Below are 25892 nucleotides of genomic sequence, written 5' to 3' on the forward strand. Positions count from 1 at the left end.
AATATCACAGATGAGGAAATCAAGACCCACAGAAATGGTTATTTACCAAAATTCATAAGGACAGTAAGACAAAACTTAAATCTGTCCGTAGGCTTCCTAACTCTAAATTGACTGTGCTTTCCACTATGCTACAGGAAAGATAAATCTTAAATGAGTCCTAATAAATACACTTGTAAAATTGTAGTATGTATCAATTAATATCTGAGGTATGTTAGACTAATGATTGACTTGATAGAAATAAGTGATCAGTCCTTTCCATTCAACACAATTCATCAAACAAATTCTTTAAATGATTAATTAATGAAAAGCTTTGAGCTATTTTGGAGGTTTCAAGGAGAAAAAAAAAAGTGTGAAGAGATTTAGATTTTATAGGTGACATCAGGTACCCAGATTCAGAAAGGCAATCCAATAGAAAATGTAACTGTTATTGGTTTATTCCAATGGTTACTGCATTTCTGAATGACTATTCTTACTGACAAAAAGGAGGAAAAAAGCAAAAGACAATGGCAAAGTTCCCAGAGCCCTTCCATTATTTCTCACTTTCTGTTTTTGTTATTTTTGCCAAGTTAATGAGTCTGAGGTACATTTTGCTGGTGATTAGTGATTTGGATATTTATTTAATTGTTGGTATCTTGAATGAGAACTGCCTGTTCATAACATGTGATCATTTGCTCTTCTATTCATATAAAGCAAAAGTTATTGTGCTGTCTAGATACAGTTGAATAAGATAGATGGGATGGAGGGGCATCTTCACCTTTCTTTGATTTTTAAGGCCTCCTTTAATTCTTATTGTATTTGTAGCAGATCATTGAAAAATAGCTCAAATTTTCAAAGAATATTTTTTAAAAATTACCAATATAATAAAGTACCCACCAGGCAATAGGAATTTCATTTGTGATATAAAATTCAGATCTAAAAATAATAAATATCAGATCATTGATTTGAGTTCTTTCTTTTTTTTTGTTTTTTTTTGTAGATATATTTTTATTTTTTTCATTTATTTCCCCCCAAATTAGAAAAGAATAAATTGAGATAAACCCAGAAATAATTACATGAAGTGACTGATGCAAAGTGAAGTGAGAAGAAACAAGACAACAGTATATACAGTAATTGCAATATTGTGCAATGTTCAACTGTGAATGACTTAGCTATTTTCAGAAATACAATGATCCAGAACAATTCCAAAGGACTCATAATGAAAAATGCTGCCTACTTTCAGAGAAAATACTGCTGGAATTTGAAAACAACTTCATACAATTTTCACATGATTTTTTCATGTTTTTTGGTCTGTATTTTCTTTCACAATATGACTAACATGAACATGTGTTTTGCATGATTGCACATCTATAATCCATATGAGATTTCTTATCATCTTGGGGGAGGGAAGATAGAAGGGATGAAAAAATAGTATATAAAGTTCATTTTTTAAATGAATGTTAAAATTTTTTGATAGGAAAAATATTATTCAAAAATAATTAACATTCAATTTTTAAAATTCTGAGTTCCAAAATCTCTCCTTCCCCTTTACTCTTCCTACTTCTTTGGGAAGGCCAGGAATTTGATAATGATTATACATGTGAAGTTATGTAAAACATATTTCACATTTGGCCATGTGGAAAAAGAAAAGTAAAAAAAAGGGGGAGGATGGATGTGTTTCAATTTGCATTCATAATTTATTGCTTCTCTCTCTGGAGTTAAATCATATTTTCATAATCTGTCTTTTGGCATTGTTTTTGATCATTTTCTTAATCAGAAGAGTCAAGACTTTTATAATTGCTTCTCTTTACAGTACTGTTGTATATACTATTCTCCTGGATCGGTTATTTCACTTTGCATCAGTTCATGTTTTCCTATATTTTTATCTTTTTCCCCATGTGTTTCTGAAAGTATCCTCTTCATCATTTCTTATTGCATAATATTATGGCATCACAATTATATTTTACCTAATGTCAGATTGTTTTGATGATTATAACTTTGTAATGATACTGTAATGATACTGCTAAGCTGCATGTCTTCATATGGTATTTTTATTGCTATTATTTAACCTCTCCCTCACCATGAATCCCTCCCTTATCCTCTCCTTGAACACTTTCCCTCCCTCTTTATCTCTTTCCCATTAATCTACATAAATTGTCTCAGTTAATCCACATACTCTTCCTGTACTCTACTTTATCCTATTTCCTTGTTCTTATTTCTTTATAGATTTTTGATGGTGCTATATCATTCTTGGTATATAGATAGCTAGATAGGTAGATGATAGAAATACAGGTAAATAGAAAGATGATAGATATGGATATAGATTGAAGATAGAGAAAGATATAGATTAGATATAAATATTGGAATCACTCCCTCTTTGATCCATTTCTGATGTGAGTAGGTTTTCACAATTACCAACCCTCCTCCCTCATCTAATTCCTCTCTGTTGATTTTTCTTCTTTTACCTCATTTGTATAGCACAATGATTATTTTTTTTTACCTTTTCCTAGACAGTTTTGATTTTTTAGAGTCACATTATACCAGTTCTACCCTAATCTTTCTTTTGAACTACCCAATACTAATATCTATTTAATTATTAATATCTACCCAATTACTAATATCAATCTTAGAGTTATATGATTCATATTTTCACATATAAAACATAAATGATTTATCCTTGTAAAGTCTCTTAAATTTAGTTTTTGATGTTTGGCTCATATATTAATTTTTCTAGTGAGTTCAGTTTTGAGTCCAAAATCCTGAAAATCAGAGTTCATTAAATGTCTTTTTTGTTCAATATTATGCTTAATTTTGCTAGATATAATATTTTTGGCTGCAACCCTAGTTCTTTTGATTGTCAATATATAGGCATTCTGGAACTTCTAGTCTTTTATTGTAGTTACTGATAAATCCTGTACAATTCCAATTGTTGCTCCAGTACATTTCAATTAATTAATTAATTGTTCAGTAAGATAGATTTCTACTACCAATTGAATATATTTATGTGTAGATAGATAATGTGTGGAGATATATATACATATATGTATATATGCACATATATATGTCTTTGTGTGTGTCTATGAATTCCTTCTTTGAATCAATTTCAAATTTGAGGTTCAAAGATTATCCAGCATGTGTCTCTTTTATGTGGGATAATTTCCTCTCTTCTTCTTCTCCCTTCACTCTTCTCCCAGGAGAATTTTCTTTCTCCTCTCCATTTTTTTTTTTTGCATCATCCCAACATAATTAACTTACTCCTGCACCCTTTTTCTATGTAGAATCTCTCTATCTATCTTAAAAATGATAAAGTTCTTAAAGGTTACATGTATTAGCTTCCCATTCATTCCCTTGTGATTTCTTCTTCATGTTTCACTTTTTTTGTTTCTTTTGAATCTTGTATTTGAAAGTGAAGCTTTCTATTTAGTTGTTTTTTTTAAATCAGGTATTCTTGAAAGACCTGGATTTCATTTTTTTTCTTTTGAAGAATTATACTCAGTTTTTCCGAATAGGACAATCTTGCTTATAATACCTGCTCTTCTACCTTCCAGAATTTCATATTCTAAGCTCTTTGTTACTTTAACATGATAGCTCAAAAATTTTGTGTGCTCCTGTTTATAATTTCAAGATTGTCTGTTGAGTTTTGTTTTTGTTTTTGTTTTGGAGGCATTTGGGGTTGTAACTTGTCCAGGGTTACAGAAATAGTAAGTATCTGAAGCCAAATTTGAACTCAGGTCCTTCTGACTCAGGCTCTATACTCTATGCACTTCATCTCTTAGTTGTCCTTTCCATGGTTTGTAATTGCTTCTTGAAGTATTTTCTCTTTGATTTGGAGGTTTGGGTATTCAGCTATAATATTTTGGGGAGTGTTCATTTTGATATCTCTTTTAGATGGCCATTGGTAGATTCACGCAACATCTACTTTATCGTCTAGTTCTAGGATATCAGGGCCATGGGACAGCTAAATGGCACAGTGGATAAAGCACTGATCCTGAAGTCAGAAGATCCGATTTTACAATCTGGCCTCAGACACTTAACACTTACTAGTTGGGTGACCCTAAACAAGTCATTTAACCCCAATTGCCTCACAAAGAAGATATCAGGGCCATTTTTCTTGATAATCTCTTGAAATATGATCTCTAGGCTCTTTCTTTATCATGGCTTTCAGGTGGTACTATTGATGAACACTTGATAATTTTTACAATTGTTTTGATCTGACTTTATTTGTGTATAAAAGCGTGTTGTTAGTTTATTAGTTCTTAAATCATCTGTAGATCTCTTTCCACATCAGCTGTTTCTATGAGATTATTTTTTTATTGTATGTCCAGACATAGTGCCTGGTACAGAATATAGATAAGTTTGGTGATTAACTATTAGAAATTAGATCTCCTGGTTTATTTCCTGGTACATAGGTAATTTATGAATTAATTTGATTTGTAACACAGAAATGCAAATAAGACTGACCATTTTGGACTGGACCAACTTCAAGAAGTATTTGAAGCCAAAGAATACAACTGAAATTAAGCCGTGAGATCAGGAGAGCTTCCTTAATATGAATGATCATCTTACAAAAAAAAAAAAAGAGGGAAAATAAATCCAATTTTTTCGAGTTTACAGAGATGACTTTGTAAACCTCATTCTGATTTCAAGGTGAGAAATTTCAGACCAAGATGTTATGCCATGAATGATATTAGATCAGATCAAGATGGAGTGATGGGACTCGAGCCCTTGCTGAATCATTAGCTTTAGTTTCCATTAAGTTCACATTTATTGAATATTTCACATCCACATTGGCCTAGGAGAAAACTACATATATATTTGTATGCATGTGTGTATACATGTACTTTTATATCATTGTATTTGGAGGGATGTTTTACCAACAGGAAGGGAAGATCAGGAAAGACTTCCTTTAAGAGGTGGACCCTGGACTAAGCTATGGAACTAGTGATTTCATCCAAAAGTTAAAGGTGAAGGGAGAAAGCATTGCATGTATGGAAGATAGCTTCATCAAAGGCCTTGTTAGAGTTAGGAGCTTGATCTATACTTGTTAAATTAATTGACAGACTTTATGAATCTATGGCTTCCAAGATCATCAGCTAGGAGATATCCCCCCCCCAATGATAAGACGTGATAAATTTACCTAGATTGATACAGTACGGAAGAAGTATCAGTCCAACAATCAATTAATAAACATTCGCCAAGTGCCTACTATGTGCCAATTATTGTGTCAGGGATTGAGGATCTATATGGTCATCACTAAGTTTGCACTCAACAAGAACCAAAGTTAATCTATAACTAAGAGACAGCTAGATGGTGCAGTGGCTAGAGTTCTGGACCTAGAGTCAGAAAAACTTGAAAATGTACATGTCCCGTCTGTCACTTAATTTGATATGTGACTCAGGAAAAACACTTCACTTTTCAGCCTCAATTTTCCCATCTCTAAAACGTGCATAATAATAGCATAATCCTCCTTTGAGGATTGAATAATAGATTATCTCATTTGATTGTGAACTCGTTAAAGGCAGGAACCTCTTTTGTTTTAGATGGTCATTCACTCAACATCTACTCACTTAATAAATGTTTATTGATTGATCATTTATTACAAGAATTTCAAGACTAAGCCATGAACTCCTGGGGCATAACCTCCTCTTGTCATATAATCCAGAAAATTTCAGTTTTTGTAAGAGCGAGGGACCCTCCACTTGTAAATATCTGCTGGCATAGAATCAGTACCAGGTGCTTTGCCACATGAAAGGAAACTAATGGCATTTAAAGCTCTTCTTCACTTGGAACTTTAGCCAGGGAGGGATCGATTTCAAACTGAGATAAGCAATCAGTGGCTTCAGCATTGATTGATGATTGTTTGTTGAGAACACTATGGAAGTGTTCAGCCCATCTCTCTAGGATCATGTTCTTATCACCAATCAATGTGGCTCCAGCAGCACTCTGACCTCATTGCTGTGTGCCTGAGAAACCTGGACCAGCACTGGGCCAGGAACCCGAATCACTTCCATTTGAATTGTCTTAGGAACTGGCAGGAGAAGGGGCCAGACACTGAGGTCCTTTCTTGAATGAAACTGCCCAGAATTCCACCTCTACTGGAGAGAGCATAACTCCGATGGGCTGGCCACCTTGTTCGAATGCCAAATGTATGTTTCCCAAAAAGACCATTTTATGGAGAACTCACACAAGGCAAACACTCCTAAGGTGGTCACAAGGACACTCTCAAGGTCTCTCTAAGAACTTTAGTACTGATTACATGACATGGGAGACATGGGCAGAGAACCTCCCCAGCATGGCATACCCTCCTCAGAGAAGGTGCTGTGCTCTATGAGCAAATCAGAATTGAATTAGCTCAGGAGAAATGTGAGATGCTCAGAGTTAGACAAGCCATGGCATTCTGCCTGCTGGTGTCTTTCTCCTTATCCCTGCCCCATACCACAGAGTATCTCCTAATACCATAACTACTTGTGTCTTTTTAGATCCCAGGTCTGTTCCTTAAGCAAGCTAACTTTTTTAGGATGCTGAGTCTCTTTCAAGATCTAGCCTGCCAGCTACGGGAATACCCAGACCTCCTGTGGTGTTTCCTTTCTCCTGGTAAATTAAAATTTTTCTACTGGGAAACTTGCCCTTTTGATCATTAAGTATTAAAATCCCTTTCTATGCTCTCCCTGTATCCCTTCATTTTGTCTGGAAACCCTTCCCCTAAATCACTCTACCTTTTGCCAAAGAGAATGGCCATTGTGAATTCTTCACATGATCGAACCCCAACTTTTAATGGCTGCAATCATCTGGTATCCACTCCGTTGGTCATGGTTTTTGTCTTTTGTTCTTGAAGAAGACCAATATGACCTGACTATGTTAAAGTCAAGTTACAGAGTGTCAGACTGTGGCTAATCAGACCCGTACGAGCCCCAGATGCTCTGCCATAGATTGGACACACATAGTCCCTATGAAAAACATTTGGGGTACATTCCCTAACTGTGCATCTCACCTATTGGGGCTAATTCAATTCTGCTTTGCTCTATAAGCTCTATAATCACATTCCCTGATGAGGGCATGCCATGCTGGGGGGTCATGGACTAGGGTCTCCTAGTATGACCTAGAGTCACACAGCAAGTAAGTGTATGAAGTGGGATTTGGGCTGAGATTTTCCTCACTTCAGGTCCAGTGCTCAATCCAATGTACCATTTACCTGCCTGAATAGGAACTTAACTAATGATAATTAACTAAATGAATGATAAAGAAAATCTTATTTCTTTGGTCTGGTATGCTAAAGGCCTTTGTAACAACTTAAGCATCCTCTTTCTTTTTTTAAATAAGTAACTTTTCTACCTAAAATTGTACCTGATCTTAAAAAACTCTGGGTCTTATAAAACTAGAGGAGAAATAGAGAGATAGAGAGATAGAGACAGACAGACAGACAGACAGACAGATAGATGGATGTGTGGAGTATATATATATATGTGTGTGTGTGTGTGTGTGTGTGTGTGTGTGTATATGTACACACATCTACATTTAGGTCATCTGTGGAACTGTAAGACAGATGTGCCCCTTTTAAGTGCATAAATCAATCGCAATATACCTGTCTGTGTAACCTATGCTGGTTTATTTTGTCCTGATTCGTAAGGACCCTGAAAAGTCTTGTAATTCTTCTGAAGTCTGTCATTAGCAGCAGAGTTGTAATACTGATCCAAGAAGTTCTTCAACTTCCTGCCCAAAACTTGTAATATTTAACAATGATTTTATTTTCATAAATATTAAATTATTTTATATAATGATTTATGATAAACTCCATGTTGAATAGAAGTACATTTGATTACACTTGTTTAGTAGCTATTTTCATTTAAATTAATTCCCAAGTATAACATAGCCTTAAAAAATGCCATTCATTCCCTCTGAGTCTGTCAGAATTTTCTTTTTGTAGATTAATTTTCATTCATGTTTTCAAAATCTCATGTATTTATAATTACTGTGCAATCTGTTCTTTTGCTTCTCCCTTGTTTTATTTCACATTATTATATGAAGGTCTTTGCAGATTTGTTTATGTTTCTCCATCCTTGTCATTCTTAATCGCATTATAGTGTTCCATCATACTAACTTAATATAATTCATTTAACCGTCTCCAGTGCTGGCCATTGTGGTTACTTTTGAGTTGTTGGTGAGATTTTTTGGGGGGTGAATATAGAGAAAGGGGGGTGTTTTCTGTTATATATAGTATTGCTGGGATAGTTTTTGAATAGCTAGCAATGGTTCTTGTTGTCATTATTTCTGCTACAGCTCAAAATATATTTCCAGCATTTTTAAATTATGAGACCAACAAAAATTGCTGTCATAAGTATTTGTGTACATTAGTATATTTTTTTGGAGGGGGATCTCTTTAGGGTATAGACTTGGTAGAAGCATAACTGAGTCAAAGCATATGTAAGTTCAGTGACTTTGGATCCATAGTTCCAAATTGCTTTTCAGAAGGACTGGACCACTTTATAGTGTGTTTTCTTTACTGCAGCTCAATGTGTTTTCTTTCTGCAGCTCCTCCAACAATTGTTATTTCCCCCTTTTTTGGATCAGTTTTGCCAATTTAATGGGTGTGAGTTTTTGAGTTTTAACTTGTGTTTCTAATTTTTCAGTATTTGGATCTTTTTCTTTTTTATGAGGTTGTTGGTAGTTTAGATTTCTTTTCTTGAAAACTGCCTATAGAAGAATAATTTAAAATGAAAATGAAAAGACAGGCTGGATCTTGGCACTTTCGATGTTGTTTTAAGGATGTGTGTGTGTGTGTGTGTGTGTGTGTGTGTGTGTGTAGGAGTGATGCTATTTCTTTTTTTAGGGGGATAGTGATTTGAACAAGAGCTCTTTGACTTAAGAGGATTATTTTAGTAACAGGGAAGATAGTTATGGGAATGGAGAGACTAAAAGCTTGGGCAAGCAGTTAAGATGCTATTGTAATAATGACAAGTGATGGCTGAATGAGTAGAGAGGAGGGATCAGATAGGAGAAGTGTATGACCTTCACGATTTAGTACCTTATTAGATATGAATGCAGAGAGAAAGAAATGAAACTGAAAGATGTCTCTGACTTTTGTGAATTTTGGTAACTTAGAAAATGAAGATGCTTTCAGAGAAATAAGAAAGTATGGAGCAGGGATATACCAAAAGGGGAAAACCAAAAAAATTACTACATGTTGTGTTTAAGATGCCCCTAGGATATACAGGTAGCAAAATCAACAAGAAAAATTTCAATCAAAGTTCTAGAAGGAGATTTCAGCTAAACATAGGGATTTGGGGATTATTTCCATAGAGAAGACACTTGAAATTGTGGTAGTGATATGACACAGAAAGCAGTCAGACTCTCCCTGTATAGGATCAAAGGATGTGTAAGGAAGTTGAGGAGTGCTGAATCCATCAAAATATATTGGAGTTTCAAGACTCATCCTATATGGCCCATCAAATGTTTGGGAGCAAAAGTGAACCTTAAAAATATATTGGGGTTTGGGGACAGTGTCATAAAAAGTCTCAAAAGAATCTGTAGGCTTAGATCATCTCTAAATCAAGAGGCAAAGATTTTATTACACTGCTAACAGCTGGCTTTTTTCCCTAAGGGATTTTTAGCAATTAACAAGGAAAAAGGTAAGAAGGAAGTAGAGGAAGATAGCTAAGAAAAAGGAAATACAGAGAAGAAATATAAATGATCAGAGAAATAGGTATCAGAAGATGATATAGACAGTGGTAAGGAAGTCGTGTGTGTATAGGGTTTAACACAGAGAAGGACCCTCCCTAAATACATAAGATACGATTGGTAAAGATATACAACAGAGTGAATTTGAATGGTGGAATAGTGGAGAAAGGTGATTCTAAACATGACCTTCATTTTCTCAGTAAAGTTAAAAAGAAAAACAAAATAAACAACCAACAACAAAACAGTTTTCTACTGTATGACTTTGGTCCCTTTTAGAGAGAGGAAAAGTTTGGAATAGTTTATTTAAGCTGCAAAATACAAATTAATCAGGGAAGAATCAAAGGAACATTTAAAGTAATGAGAACCCAATTAAACTTAATAACATGCAGATGGTGGGAATGATCAAGTTTGAGAACTTGTATCTTGAGAAACACACTACAAGGACATGAGAACATCATCAGTAGAAGAGAAGTCAGCTGAATTGAACAAATAGAGGTTCAAAAAGGCAAAGGGAGAGCTTCTGTGTAAGTCTTCCAGCTAGAATTGGTTGGTGACAGCTTAAGTAGTTTATATCAGGAGATACTTTTAGGGACAGGTTGGATTAGATGATGCTTAGATCACTTTTTTCATCTCAAATTCTGTGACCCAGAACAGGGTTGGTCATGGTCAAGTTAGGAGTGTTGGGTGAAAATGAGATTTGTCTCAGATTTTCAAATCTGAGATTTTTGAAGAGATATAATTTCAGACAATGGTGAGTTCTAAGATCCCTCTCCCCCCCAGGCATAACTAAAGTAGACAGAAAAAATAAATCAAAGAAGTTGGTGCCTTTGATGAATTGAAAAGTAGGGTATTTAGAGGAAATACTGTCAGGTGAAGAGTGGATGTCACTCTTCACCCCAATCATGAGAGAAAGGACAATTGAAAGACAAATTTTGTAAAAATTCATTGAGAAAGAAAAAGGAATCTAAGAATGGTCAGAAATTGGGTTATTCTCAGTTAGACGTGAGGTGCTGAGTCTTGAGTCAAGGCTACGTCTACAACAGGCATAGAGCTGGAAGACATATAAAATTGTAAGATTTTGGAATATCTGTTTTGGGAAATTCAAATGAGGTGACAAAAGACTGAATAAAAGGAGTGTTAGAAATCAAAGAGAGCCTGGAAGAGGGAAGAAAAGACAGAAATGAGAGAAGAGGGTGAAGGTGTTCATGAAAGGCCATAATAAAAAATAAGAGAGGGTTCAAAAGGAATAGGACAGGGGAAAAGATGGGAGGTTGTGGTCAGAGCATGTGTATGGGTCATTCCATCATCTCTGGAGTGGCTTTGGGGAACATCTGGTTCTCATTTCCATTTAGTGAGCAAAGACTTTGTGGAGGATGTGGACTATTGGGGGGTCATTGAATGAGGTGAGTATTAGGACATTTTTTGAACTTGGCAGGAGATGGCAAGTACCAGTAATCATCTCACACACAGGAAGTGGTTTATTAGACATCCTGAACAGAAGTTACAGATGTCCTGGACAGTTTGTTGGGGAATGTAAAACAGGACTAAGAGAATGGTGAGTAAATTGGTGAGACCAAATCAGAGAATTGTTGAGAAAAAATTTTACTAGGGAAAATCAAAGTGAACAACAAAGCAATAACCTTAGGGCTGGGGTTACAATTTTTAGGAAAGGTCAATTTAAGCAAACAATAAACAAAATGACTCGGGAGGGTGGAGGAAGAGCGCTGGTTCTGGAGAGAGAAATATGGCTTCAGATCTCATCTCCATGTCCTGGCTCTGTGAACTTGGACAAGCCATTACACTTGTCTATGTTTCAATTTCATCTATGAAATGAGGAGGTTGGGATATAGGAAATATATGGTTTATGAGATCCTTTCGGGGCCTTTCAGAAAAGAGCCACAGGTAAGGCAAAGTTGTGGAAGAGAAAAGTGGATCGGACCAGAGTGAGCTGATGTTTAATGTAAGGAAGACACACTGTATCTACCCTGATTCAACTATTACTTATTCTGAGCCTGATATATCGTAAGTACTTTGAGAAGGATTAGCAATACAAAGTCAAAAAGAACAGTCTCCTGACCCAGACAGCTTCTGGAGAGGAAGCAGGAGTGACATGTGGACAAATAACTCAGTGCAAGCTAAACATGATGATGAATAATTTGGGTTATAGTGAGAAGGATTAATACCTAGGGGAATCAAAAAAGGTATCAAATAGGAGCTCCTGTTCTGGACCATTCATACATGGTACAAAGTAGGGCATTAGCTCATACATAGCTTGTTCTGCTATGCCGTGGCACCCAAAGAGTTTGGCAGGAACGCTGGATGTGAGCTTATGTGGGAAGAAATCAAAGGAGAATTGATCAGGTAACATGGTGACAACAATTCTCAGAAGTGTAACTAGTTAAATTACCATTCACTAGAACTTAGGTGGACAGGATGTAGTCCTGGGAATACCAAAACATAACCCTTTCTGCTATATCACTAAAGCCAGGTGAGGGAGAAAGAGGGAATATCTTCCTCCTACTCCTAACCTACATGGCTCATCAGGCTCTGCTCTGATTTCCTTTACCCGGTAAAACTTTCCATGGAGGAGTATTTATCCCAGTTCCATATTGGGGAAAGAGGACACAGTTGGACTCTTCAGACTCCTACATACCTAACTAAGGAATGACCAAGTTTCCCCTTCTCTGGCAGGAAGATCATATCTATATCCAGAGGGCCAGAAGCTATCCAGTCTTTGCTTTAAAATTTCCAGGGTGATGGGAAGGAAGGAACACCTGATCTTGAGGTCACACCTTCCACTTGGGGAGAACTCTTAATTTTAGAAACATCTTTTTTAATTAGGTCTAAATATTTTCTCCATGGTTCTAAATTCTTCCATATGACCATAACATAACCGTGGAACTAGAAATAGTCCTAAGAGTCCACTGGGGCCAATTCCCCTATTTCCTAAATGAAGGGATTGAAACACAGAAAGGTAAAGCAAGAATTCTACATCTAAGGAGAGTCTTAACAGGAGTGAAAACCAGATCTTCCTTATTTCAACTCCATCTCTTTATCACATTGCCTCTCCAGGGATAGGAGGGGGAGGCAAGCAGGACACGTTTAATCTCTCTCTTCATATGACCATCCTTTGAATACCAGAGACAGCAAAATTGCCCCTGATGACATTGAAGGGTGAAAATGATGTGTATATGTATATGTGTACACACACACACACACACACACACACACACACACATATATATAAACAGAGTCCCTTAATCCTTATTATATATATTCTATGGCAACAAAGTTGGTGACAGAATTCTGAAGAAGGCCCTCTCTTTTGGGGGTATTTCCAAAATGTGTTAGTGCGTCTTTGGGCAACTCCCAAACTTGTATGGGCTCATAATCCCAGATGGAAGGGAGAATGATTCAGGTGAAAGAAAAAAAATAAAAACTGTCCCTGGAAAAAGCCAAAAGCTCATTGCTATAGCATTCTTGACCCAGAGTGTTACATACTTTGCCAAGAATATTAAAAGTAAAGGCAGGAGAGACTCAGAAGGAAAAGAATTTCTTTTTTTCTCTTGTGACATCCCCATTGCTTAGATCTTAGGCATTTGAGGAAAATGCTGAAAAATACCAGCGCATGATGTGAATCTAAACAGTGGCGAGGGTTCTTAATTTGTCTGGATTTTTAAAGGGAAACAGCTCTTCTGATTAGTGTCACAAGAGACAGAGATGCATATGGCTAGCATTCACAGATTCTTCATTTTGTTATAAATAAAGGATCCCTCATCTCTACTTTAGTCTATGGTACAGTGAGTCCTGAAAACTGAATGAGTCTCTAATTCAGTGTAAAAGCTGGCCCCTAGAAGATGCATTTTCTTCTGGAAATGTTGTAAATGCCCAAGCATTTCAGTGGGTAACGAAGAATTATTTTGCTTGCTATTGTTCCAAGAATATTTCCACGTTAAAGAAATGTTCTGGATATTAATTTATCCTTGTAAGCAAGCACCATTGTATGGTTTTATATATTTAAATTCTGTATTTAGACTGGGGGGAGGAGGTTACACACATTTATATATATATATATATATATATTTTTTTTTTTTAAAGATCATTAGTATACTTCAGGCTCTATTTCTCCATCCACAGAGTAGTTAAGTGGCTTTCCTCCCACATTGAGGAGAACTGGGCCAGAAAACCTCAAGGCCATTCTGGGAGAGTTGCTGTTCCAGTTAACCAAAGAAAAGTGTTTGAAAATAATTGAGAGTATTTCATAGGAGGTCAATCAGCTATATTCCTTAAAACAGCAGCAGCCACCGCAATGAGAACAAAAGCAACAAATTGCTATTTCTTTCAATACAGTTCCCAAACTAGTAGCCCAGAATCTCTTTGTAAATACTCACCTATTTCATATAAGTCGGTTTGGTTGGTATGCAATTGGACAAAATCATTTCTAATTATTTCTTCCCTTTCCTCTTTGTGAATCATCCCTTTTCTATTTTAAGTACAGTCATTTGGTTTTCCTGACTCGCTTATATTTAAGAAAATAATGATTTGTCGATATTATGTGTATGTAGTGAGAAGTTCACCAGAAGTTAAAAAGAAGCCTTGGAATCACATAGAGGAAAGCTTTGAAACATTTTTTTTCCCCAGAAAAGTTGGGGAGCCAGAATATCTAATTGCAAAAAGTGGTCATTTAGACAATGAAAGTGACTCCAGGGCAGAAGGGGCTTTCACAGATTTATTGAAAAGAAGGGAAGAAGGGAGAAATAAAAGAAAGAAGGAAAGGAAAAAAGAAAAGGAGAGAGGAAAGAAAAAAGGAAAGGAGAGAACAAGTATTTATTGTGCCTACTATGGGCCAGTCACTGGGCTAAGCCTTTACAACTAATATCTCACTTGATCTTCACAACAACTCTGTGGCGAGGGTGCTCTTATTTTCTCCATCTTACAAGTGAAGATAGTGAGGTAGACAGAAATTAAATGACATGCTCAGGGTCATTCAATAAATGGATGGAGCCAGTTTGAACTGACATCTTCCTGACTTCTAGAATCTACTTTAGTTACTTTTCTACATAAAAGTTGCCGAAAAAAAAAGTAAGGTAGTTGAAAATAATTATTTCCTTAAGGCAGATGTTCTTAACCTGGAGCCTCTGAAGTTACATACATCATATTATACATGTATGCATTTATAAAACAGGAATAAACATATATAATACATATGCTTCTGAACAATAGGTATATTCCTTTTAACTTCTATTTAGTAAATGACAAATATCCATCATAACCAATTTTTTTTTCAAAATGCTACTTAGGTTTTTAATTTCCATCTTATTATTTTTTCTTAGATTTGTTTAGATTTGAAAGATGGTCAGTTGAGGTTTTCAAGTACTTTTGTTTTGTTTTCCATTTCTGTCGGCAATCTCATTAGATTTTCCTTTCATTATTTGGATACTATGTCATTCTATAATGCTGTAAGGCCAGTTTTGATGTTTGGATGAAATGAGGTATTCTTTGTCATTGGTCATTTGACAAAAGCTTTATTTAGCACAAATATGGCAAGGATATATAAAAAAGTCAAAGTAACATCAGACACTTATTAGCTGTGTGACACTGGGCAAGTCACTGAACCCTGTTTGCTTGTTTTCTCATCCATAAAATGATCAAGAGAAGGAAATGACCAGTCACTCTAGTGTCTTTGACAGAAAAAAAATCCCAACTGGAGTCACATAGAGTAAGACACCCAAAAAAATTACTAAATTTAAACCAGACTTCCCCAGATCTGTTTCCCAGGGCAGAATGTGATGGCCCATATGGTCTTCCAAAATCCATAAAATCTGAAGGTGGATCTGGACTCCTTGTGGGTGGACACTTTTATGTTCCCAGGTAACCAGGAAATCATGTCAACATAGCCAGAAGCCACCAGGAAGATAGGAAAAGAGAGGCACAGCCCAAGCCTTGGCTCACACTTAAGAAAATCAAATGTGAACCCTTGAAATGAGGAAAGAGGTGACCCTTGCTAGGCCCTGGTCTTACATAGGTACTTTTAAACATAAGAAGTTTTCCTGATCATCTTTTAATAACTATATTTAATTTTACTGTTAACTTCTCTGAGATGATATTTGCTACCACAACCTTTAAAAAATGTTTACCTGACATTTAGTTTCTGCTCCAAGTCCAGATGAACCTTATTTCCATCTGGCTCTTGAATACAGCATGTAATTGGATTCTACTTCTAATCTATTCTGCTGCCATCTAAATTTTATTTGTGAGTTCATATCACGCACATCCTGTTGTGACTATTAATTATATGCTGCTCTCCCCCTTTCATCTCATTTAAAATAAGATTTCTTAATAAATTTATTTTTATATAGTCTATATTTCCCTCCATATCCCTCCCTCCTTGCCTTCCTTGAGAAACATCCCTAATACAAAATATTTTTAAAAGGGGGGGGGGGAAATGATCAAGATGTCAACAAAAATGACATATCCAATGTTCTATATTCATGCCCTATCCCTAGCCCACATTTTTGCTGTTCAGATTTTGGAAGTAGATAACTCTAAGACCTTGACTATCATACTTTTAACATAAAGTTCCCTGGATTATTAAGTAAATAATTTGCAATATAATATTTAAACTCCCTATGCCATAGTTTCCTTATCTATAAATTGAAGATATTGAAACAGATCAAAAATTCTTAATTTTATGTACTTTTCAATGTACTGAATTTTCTTTACTTTAAGAACATATAATTTTAATAATTTAATATTTAATCGAATTCCTTTGTAATTTTACTCATTAAAAATTCTGAAAAGAAGTCTTTAGGTTTCAACAGATTGCCAATGGGATCCATTACACAACGATAAGATGATCACTACTGTGTTTTTCAGCTCCAGATTTTTGATTGAATGACTCAGTGATCTTGCTAACACACCAAAGCAACCATTTCTGAGAGAATTCAGGCAATAGCATCATTGTCCCTAACTATTAACTAATATTTATGCCAAATTTAGGACAAATCTTGGGACATTCACTGGATAATGTTACCATCTTCTGATAGTCAATACTAGCCTCACTTTTAAAAAAACATATTGCCTAAAATTGAAAAGCCCAGTGAATCAACTTATGTGCCTAAATTATTGGTCCTTTATATGTGAAGAGAACCGATGAAATAATAATGTTGGGGTCAGGATACAACGTGTTTGATTGTGACTGATCTATCCAATATATGCAGTATTGCCTATTAATTTTTCCATGTAAGAAAAAGGGTATTTATCTTTCTGAACCAAGATATTATAAGTTGTTATAAGGATCCATAAATAGACCTATAGAATGTATCGAGGGAGAAAATTATGGTGATACAGCCTTAAACTTTCTGGGTTGTTTCCTGACTCTACAATCAAAAATTAGAGCTTGATGGCTAGGGTTGGATCTTTGACAGAATCTTGCCCTAGGAGTTCCTTTCTCCTAGCTATTCCTCTGTCTATGTTTATCCAAGCTTTTCCTTTCATCTAATCTCTGAATTGGCAGACATATGTTGACCTTAATTTTTTTCAAAATGTATCTTCCTTTATCTTTTTTCTTTCTTTTCCAGTGCTAATCCCCTCTCTCTTCTCCATTAGCTTGGATACATTAGATAGATAGATATCTACATATATATGTGTAGATACATATATATGTATATATATATATATAATATTGATATCTATATCTATGTTGCTTCCCTGTATAGACTATAAGTTCCTTGAGGGCAGGGGCTGTTTCAGATTTATGTTTATATTCCTGACATGAAGAAAAGTTTCTGAGAAAAGAGGAAGTACTTGATAGATGCTTGTTAATTAGATCCATCCCCTCCATAGATGCTGGAGGAACGTTCTTCTTTGAAACACAGTTGCACCAGCTGACTTGCCTTCTTCTCATATCCCCCTCCCCGCATTAATAGAGATTTCCATACAATGGATTCTTGCCAAATCTGACTTTCTTTTGGTATGCTTGTTTCTCACAGAGAATTTGAATTTTTTCAATCCCCACACAGATTTAATGGGAATAGGCAATTCCCATTATGGAAACCTTCCCTGCTGATAGAGCTCAACAATTCATTTGTAACTTCCAGCCTTAGAGAGCTGCTTGGGACACTGAGTGTGTCCAGGGTCCAATAGCCAATACCTGTCAGAGCCAAAACTAGACTCCTGGGCTTCTTGATTCCAAAGCCAGTTATTCAATCCCATGCAAACTTCTTCTCTATTTGTAAAAGGGAAGACGTCTCTCTTAAGCGGTTTAAATATGTTAAAATCTAAATAATTATAGTATCATATCCTTTCCTCAGTAAATGGGCAGGAGCAGCTTTTTTATGGTTATCTTTGGAGTCTCCCATTACCACAAAGTCTCTCATACTTAAGAATGTGCCTGGGGTCATCATTTTCGTAGGGGTTTCCCTTGAATGTTACAGAAGTTACTAAATTTGTCTGCATACACCCTCAGATTCATGATTAACTTATTTCTGGCTGTGGTGTAAAGGATGGAACACTGGGACTGCAGTCAGAAAACTTGGGTTTCAGTCCTGGCTGTAATATTAACTATGGGACTTTGACTCATCCCTTCTCTGTATCCTTATCTATAAAATCAAGGGTTAGATTAGAGGATAATGGAAATCCGTTGCTTCTTTAATTCCTGGGACTCTATTTACCCCAGTTTTATGTGCTTAAAAAAAAGCATGTAGTCTCAGGACCACTGGATTTATGATACCCCCCCCACTTATGTTTCTGGGTTTATCAGGAGCTCAGGAAAGAATCACCCAATCTACTGATGCAGGTTATCAGCAATCTGCAAGGTATAGCCATAGAGATTCGTCTGGGTCTCTGAGACACGGAGTGACTTGATGAGGGTCATATAACCAGTATGGATTAGATGGGAGACTGTAACCTGTCTGATTCTTTCATTGACTCCTCATTATTAAATTATATAAATTTGCCGTACTACCTCCACCCTCGTTCCTGCCTTCCCCGCTCCCATCAATACCTGCTGACTTCCTGAACATCAATCAATAAAGAGGTTTGCTAGTTGGCAGTTGGCCACCATCTTGACAATGGCTCCAGTTAGGAATTTATGGACCAATAATGGATTTTCATGATGTATCAAAGCAGACACGGCAGTGGAACGTACATATACATACAAATACAGACTTTTACATCATACTATACAATATACACATACACTTATAGAGTATAAGTAAATATACTTGAACCATACACAGTAGAAATCAGCATACACATATGCTCTATTTACTCCCATCGGGGGCCCCAGCCAGGGGTCTGTACATATCAAATCTCTGTCCATTTGGGACTGAGCCCTGGTACTTAAACGTGAACCTAGCACAAGATAGCAAATGCATATTCATACTCCCCCACATGTATGATTAACTTGGGAAACTGACAGGAAGCTGTCAATCTGTTGAGCAAGTGTGTGTTTTATAAACCAGATGTTCAGCATTATTCATCATTTCCTTTGATACCAGAGCACCCCGTCATGTAGAATAGGAAATGAAGGATCTGGCTGAATATATTCTCATTATGGGACCAAGCACCAGCCCTACACCAGCCAGATACAGATGCTCCACGTGGGCAAGCCTACCGGAGGGAGCTTTCTATTAGGATCCCCACTTGGACTTCACTTTGCTGGAAGCTTGCCCAGGTGGACAACAGTAACCTCCCACCCCCTCTATTAACATAAATGTTTATTCACTGTCTGAGTTTTTCTTGGAAACCTTGAACATGAATCATAAGGATAGCTTCCACCCAAGCAGCCTCGGTAGTATGTGATGGGCTATGAATGGACCTTCTTCTCATCCGCACCCCGAAATTCCCCAAGCCCTTTCAGCGTCCAAAGCTACCAAGGTTAAGGAGGCAATGACTAGTTATTGTGTATATCCTTCTATGCGTCCATGTGATCTTCTCAAAGAGAACACAAGTTCTTTAAGGGTAGGGGCTGTCTTGTTTGTTCTTGGTTCCCTAGAGTCAAGCACGGTGACTGGCATGCTGTAGGTGTTTAATAGATTAACAACCTGTAAGAAAACATATGTTCTCTTTCACTATTTTTAAAAGCTTTTTATTTTAAAAACATATGCATAGATAGTTTTCAACATTCACCCTTGCAAAACCTTGGACTCCAAATTTTTCTTTCTTCCTTCCCTTCATCTCCCCTCCCCTAGATGGCAAGTAATCCAATATATGTTAAACATGTGCATTTCTTCTATACATAGTTCCACAATTATCATGCTGCACAAGCAAAATCAGATCAAAAAGGAAAAATAATGAGAAAGAAAAAATACAAGCAAATAAGAACAAAAAATAAAAATATTATGTTGTGATCCATAGCTTTCTCCTTGGGGGCAGATGGTTTTCTCCACCACAAGACCATTAGAACTGGCCTGAATCATCTCCCTGTTGAAAAGAGCTGTCTTGTTCATTATTAAGCATAGGGGTAAATTATGTAACTCGGTAGAAAAAGATCTGAACTCAAATCCCATCTTAATCACTTTTAAGCCACCAGTAAGACCCTGGGCAAATGGCATGGCTGCCTGGACCTCAGTTTCCTTATTTATGTAATGAAAGGGTTTGACTAAGTATCCTTTAAAGTCCCTTCAGCTCCAGAACTAGGACACGATGTCAAAGAGATCATTGGACACTTTGTTGACTGTGAGCAGCCTGGCTCCAGGTTTGAGATGGGAGCCACTTCAGAGCTCAAACACACCCCTAATGCCTTGACATTCTAGATCTTAAGCTGCAAGGAAAGTTATCAGTCATTAAGTCAATCTTCCCTCATTCAAAAGATGAGGATATTGAGAGAAGTGAGTCAGACAGATAGCAAGGGGCAGAATCAGGATTTGAATCCAGTTTTCTTCCTCTGAGCCCCATGCTTCATGATTTGCAAATAGCACACATATTTCTGAGTTCCTGCCCCATCCCAGCATTCCTGTCCCCGTCTAGATGAATCATGATTAACTGGAAAGCTGAACCAGCAAATGAATTCCCACAGTCTGGTCACACGCATGGCCAAGACCTCCCCTGGTGAGGTAAGTTGAGATCACCATGTGGCGGATGCGGCCAAATGGGACATAGGCCCTTTCCTTTGTTTACTTAGGACTGGATTAGGAGCTGGTCATTTTCATATCAATTTACTATAAGGAAGGAGAAAGAAAAAAGATTTTTTTTGTGTGTGTGTATTTAATGCTGTATTGCTAAGGTATTGAATTGCCATATGATTGAAGTGAAAGGTATATTTGAACTTAATATCTGCTAAAGCACATATCATTTCTCCTATTTTTGAAATAATGCTTACAACATTCATAGATTCGGTTATTTTTTTTTGTCAATGGAAACAATAAATACATTTTAATAAAGCCAACTATGTTCAGTAACAAATACTTAATATATCCATGAGAGGTCATGAAATCTAGTGGAAAGAATAAAGATCCTCGAGTGAGAACTCAGTTCAAATCCAGCCCCATTTAGTAGCTGTATGATCCTGAGTAGGTCCCTTAATCTCTCTGTGCCTGAGATTTCTCATCTGTAAAAATGGAAATAATAAGCACATCATTCTCACCACATTATCATAAGGATCAAATGAGATAACTTATGTAGAAAGTGCTTTGCAAACACTAACAGCTTTCTAAATGTTATTCTGAGCTATTATCAATCCATCAATGCCAAGTGTTGTGATTATAAGTGGTTCAAAGTGTGCTGCCGTCCTGCCAATCCAAAACTCAAATGTCATAGAAGTTTGGTGATACGATCTTCTTTCAAAGACCCCGGATTTTGTCTGTAGAGCTACCCTTTGCCCTTTAGCTTGCGTTTTGGAATCTTTGGGGGTACACGATATTTGGGTTCTAGGTCATCTAGCTGCGCTCCAGTTTGATGCAGTGACATAGGCTATAATAACTGAGCTCACCCTCTCCTGGGGATGCTAGAGGAACGTGATCAATCTCTGTCCAGTCAAAGCAACCAAACCTAAGTTGTGTAAAGAAGAAGCCATGAATGTCTGGCCATGACTTTGGACCAAGCTTTATTTTCTAAGATACTGTTGCTAGAAACAAAGATGGACGCTAGTAACCTCTTTTCCTCCCTCTTCTAGCTTGCCGATGATCAAGGACTGGTCTTGATGACCACGGTCGCCATGCCTGTCTTCAGCAAGCAAAATGAAACCGTAAGTGTTGATTTCTCCCCATGGCATTGCAATGAATCAACTGAAAAGTTCTTGTCAGCTTTGTTACATCTCAGGTTGGGGTGTTTATAATTATTGTTTCCCTGGAGGATACATCTGTAGTCAGTGTAACTAGAAACAGATTCCAGAGGTATCCAAACAGAGACTTTTTCATTTCATTCTGAACACCAAAAAATGTTCATATTTTGAATATGAATAATCATGGAGGTCCTTCTGATTAGGGCAGGAAGGGTTTGGCAATTCTCAGCAGGACTTTTGTGACAATCTTCTGATTAATCTCCCTGACCCAGTGTCTCCATACATCTCTAAAAGTGATCATAGTGAAGATCTTAAATATCACTCCTCTCTTCAAGAACTTTCAGGGACTCCCCATTTTCCTTAGGATAAAATCAAATTTCTTATGGACCTGCACAATCTGACCACATAGTATCTTTGCAAATTGATTGCAAATCCTTTATCTTCACCATCTCAGAGCTTCAATTGAACTGGACTATGGGGTTGTACTTATATAATATCCATCCTCTGTCTCAGTGCTTTTTCCTGGGCCATTTTTCGTTTGTGTCTATAATGATCCTCTTCCTTTGATTCCTTCTGAGATTCGCTTGCTCTCTTCTCAGAGCTCAGCTCATATCCTCTCTCCTTCAGAAAACTTTTGCCACTTCTTTCCATTTTAGTACCTGCCTCCTTCTACCTCTAATATATCATCCTTTATTTCTCTTGGATCTCTCCTGCATTCACTAATCTCTGAGCATGTATCTCTACCTCCTCTAGTAGAATGTAAGATTTTGGGGCTTTTTTGCAAATTATTTTATTTTTTTAATTGTTTTAAAGTTTTCTTTTTCTTTTTTATTTAATTTATTCATTTTTAATATAGCTTTTTATTTACAAGATATATGCATGGGTAATTTTTCAGCATTGACAATTGCAAAACCTTCTTTTCCAGCTTTTCCCCTCCTTCCCCCCCTCCCCTAGATGACAGACCAATACTTGTTAAATATGTTAAAGTATATGTTAAATACAATATATGTATACATATCCCTACAATTATTTTGCTGCACAAGAAAAATCAGAAATAAGATAAAATTAATCTGAGAAGGAAAACAAATATGCAAGTGGACAAAACCAGAAGGAATAGAAATGCTATGTTGTGGTCCACACTCATTTCCCATAGTTCTTTCACTGGGTGTAGCTGGTTCTTTTTATTATTGAACAATTAGAACCGATTGGTTCATCTCATTGTTGAAGAGGGCAACGTCCATGAGAATTGATCATCATATACTATTGTTGTTTAAGTGTATAATGATCTCCTGGTCCTACTCATTTCACTCAGCATCAGTTCATGTAAATCTCTCCAGGTCTTTCTGCAATCCTCCTGCTGGTCATTTCTTACAGAACAATAATATTCCATAACATTCATATACCACAACTTAATCAGCCATTCTCCAATTGAGGGGCATCCAGAATGTAAGATTTTTGAGATTGTAGATGATCTCCTCTTTGTATCTGTTATCTCTGTTTAAATCCCAGCTGTTCTTTCACTTGACCTCTGTGACCTCAGTTTCCCTATCTGTAAAATGAAAGGATTGCACTAGATGGCTTTGAAGTCCTTCCCAGTTTGTACCCTCCAATTTGGAAAAGAGAATCCTTTGTAGATCCCTCAAGCCAGCTCCATCTTTCTCTGGCTCTTTTCTTTCCCAATGCAAATTGGTACCTCTTACACAATTGATAGAGATTTCCCTACATCAATGAGAGGATGGGTCATAGTCCCATAACCACTATGGGTCAGAGAATCCAGGTCTTCCTATCTTTGGCATTGGATCTCTGTATACAATGCCATAGTTCTTGGCTTAAAGTAAATTCTTAATAAATGCCTATTATTTGGTTGAGTAATTATAACTTGAGAATCTCCTCCCTTCCAGCCTCAACCCAACTTCTAATTTTCTTTCTGTTTTTCCTTGTATATCTCATTAATTTTTTTTCTAATTACATGGGAACAAATTAATTCACTTTCTAAAATTTTGCTTTCCAAATTATCTTTCTCCTTTCCCTACCCCTCATCGAAAAAGCAAGCAATTGGATATAGATTATTCATGTGCAGTCATGCAAAACACATTTTCATATTAGTCTCATTGTGAAAGAAAACAGACCAAAAAAGTCTACTGCAAACTGCATGAAAGCTTCATATCTCATACATGAGAGGAACTTTGTGGACTTGTCCATAAGACATACAGACTCTACCCCTCTCTCTGGAGATAGAATTTTTGTTTTTGTTGTTATGTTCTTTGGAATTGTTTTGGACCTTTATCTTGAACAAATTAGCTATGTCATTCACAGTTGATCATTGCAGAATATTGCTGTTACTATGTACAATGTTTTCCTGGTTCTGAAACCATCCCCCTTGTCATTTCTTATGATACAGTCGTATTCCATTACATTTATGAACCATAACTTGTTCAGCCAATCTCTAGTTGACAGCCAATACTTTGACACCACAAAAAAGGGCTTCTGTAAATATATTTTATTCATATAGATCCTTTTCTTTGATCTTTTTGGGCTATAACTCTAGGAATGGAATTGCTGGATCCAAGGATATGCACAATTTTATAGCCATTTGGACATAGTTCCAAAATGTTCTCCAGAATGATTAGCTCAATTCACAACTCCATCAACAATGTCTTCCAATTTTCTCCCATCCCACATTCTCCCCAACATTTATCATTTTCCTTTTCCATCATATTATCCAATCTGATAGATATGAGGTGATACTTCAAAATTGTTCTAATTTTCATTTCTATGATCAATAGTGATTTCGAGTCATTTTCCATGTGACTAGATAACTTCGATTTGTTTGTCTGAAAACTGCCTGTTCGTATCCTTTGACTATTTGTCAATTGAGGAATGACTTGAATTCTTATGAATTTGACTCAGTTCTCTATAGATTTGAGAAATGAGGCCTTTGTCAGAGACACTTCCTGTAATCTTTTTCACAGATATGATTAATAGCCGTGTATTTCCATCCACCCTTGTTTTCCCTTTGTTTATCCTTCTTTTATTCTCCTTTCACCCTGTTCTTGCTCAAAAATATTTTGCTTCTGACTACTGTCTCCTCCAATTCACACCCCCATCTGTCCAGTCTCTTCTTCTCTTAATGGCTTCTAATTTTCTGAACAAAGGAAAATTATGTGTATTTATTACAAGAATGAAAACAATCCCTTCCTCCAGGTTTGTAAGGGAGGGAAACCTGGCTCATTTTTATTCCATATTAGGTACAAGAAATGTTTGTATATAATTATTTGATATAATTATATACAATCATTATAGAATATATTACAATTATAAATAAATGTAATTATAAAATAAGTTTAATAGATTGTGATATCTTGGTCCTAATATTTTTTTCAAATTATTATCATTGTTTACAGAGATCTAAAGGAATTCTACTTGGAGTAGTCGGCACTGATGTCCCAGTAAAGGAGCTACTAAAGACCATTCCTAAATATAAGGTAACATGGAAGGGAAGGGGTTTACAACATGTTTGTTGAGTTTTTGTTTTGATATAAACTTGTGAATTCATTTTTATAAGGATAGGCAATGATGGGAAACTCCTTCCACTGTTGGAGAGAGACAATTTGCCTCTAACTTAACATGATAAATTATGGAATATCACTGGGGAAAGAAGTAGGGATGCCTATTTGCTCTGGCATGTACCCCAAAAAGAAGTCCAGCTACCTTGGTTATCCAAGTTGGGTTTGAAGGGGAAGCCATTATATCTTAAGGTAATCTATTCATTGGATCATAGATTTCAAATCAGAAGAAGCCTCCAAGAGAAATCATTTAGCCCAACTCTCATTTTATAGATGAGGAAACTGAAGCTTAGAGAAATTAATTGACGAGTTTGAGGGTTAAAATAAAGTGACAAGGGTTCACTCTTTTGACTTCAATGGTGACTTCATGAAAAATTCTAATTATTGGGAAATTTTTTAAAATATTTTTTTTCAAAATACATAAGTTTTCAACATTTATTCTTGCTAAACCT

The 25892-nt window shown here is 36.3% G+C and overlaps 1 protein-coding gene across 5 annotated transcripts in view; it reads left to right on the forward strand.

The window, feature by feature from the left end:
• Positions 1-25892, forward strand: part of CACNA2D3 (calcium voltage-gated channel auxiliary subunit alpha2delta 3) — a 1010949-nt gene that overhangs the window by 731668 nt on the left and 253389 nt on the right. For all 5 annotated transcript variants that reach the window (XM_031952127.1, XM_031952119.1, XM_031952106.1 and 2 more), the window contains 2 exons: positions 21767-21838; positions 25279-25359. In XM_031952127.1, the coding sequence (XP_031807987.1) occupies positions 21767-21838; positions 25279-25359 (153 nt within the window). The remainder of the gene's footprint in view (positions 1-21766; positions 21839-25278; positions 25360-25892) is intronic.

This window comes from Sarcophilus harrisii, chromosome 1, assembly GCF_902635505.1.
Source record: "Sarcophilus harrisii chromosome 1, mSarHar1.11, whole genome shotgun sequence".
Taxonomy (NCBI): domain Eukaryota; kingdom Metazoa; phylum Chordata; class Mammalia; order Dasyuromorphia; family Dasyuridae; genus Sarcophilus; species Sarcophilus harrisii.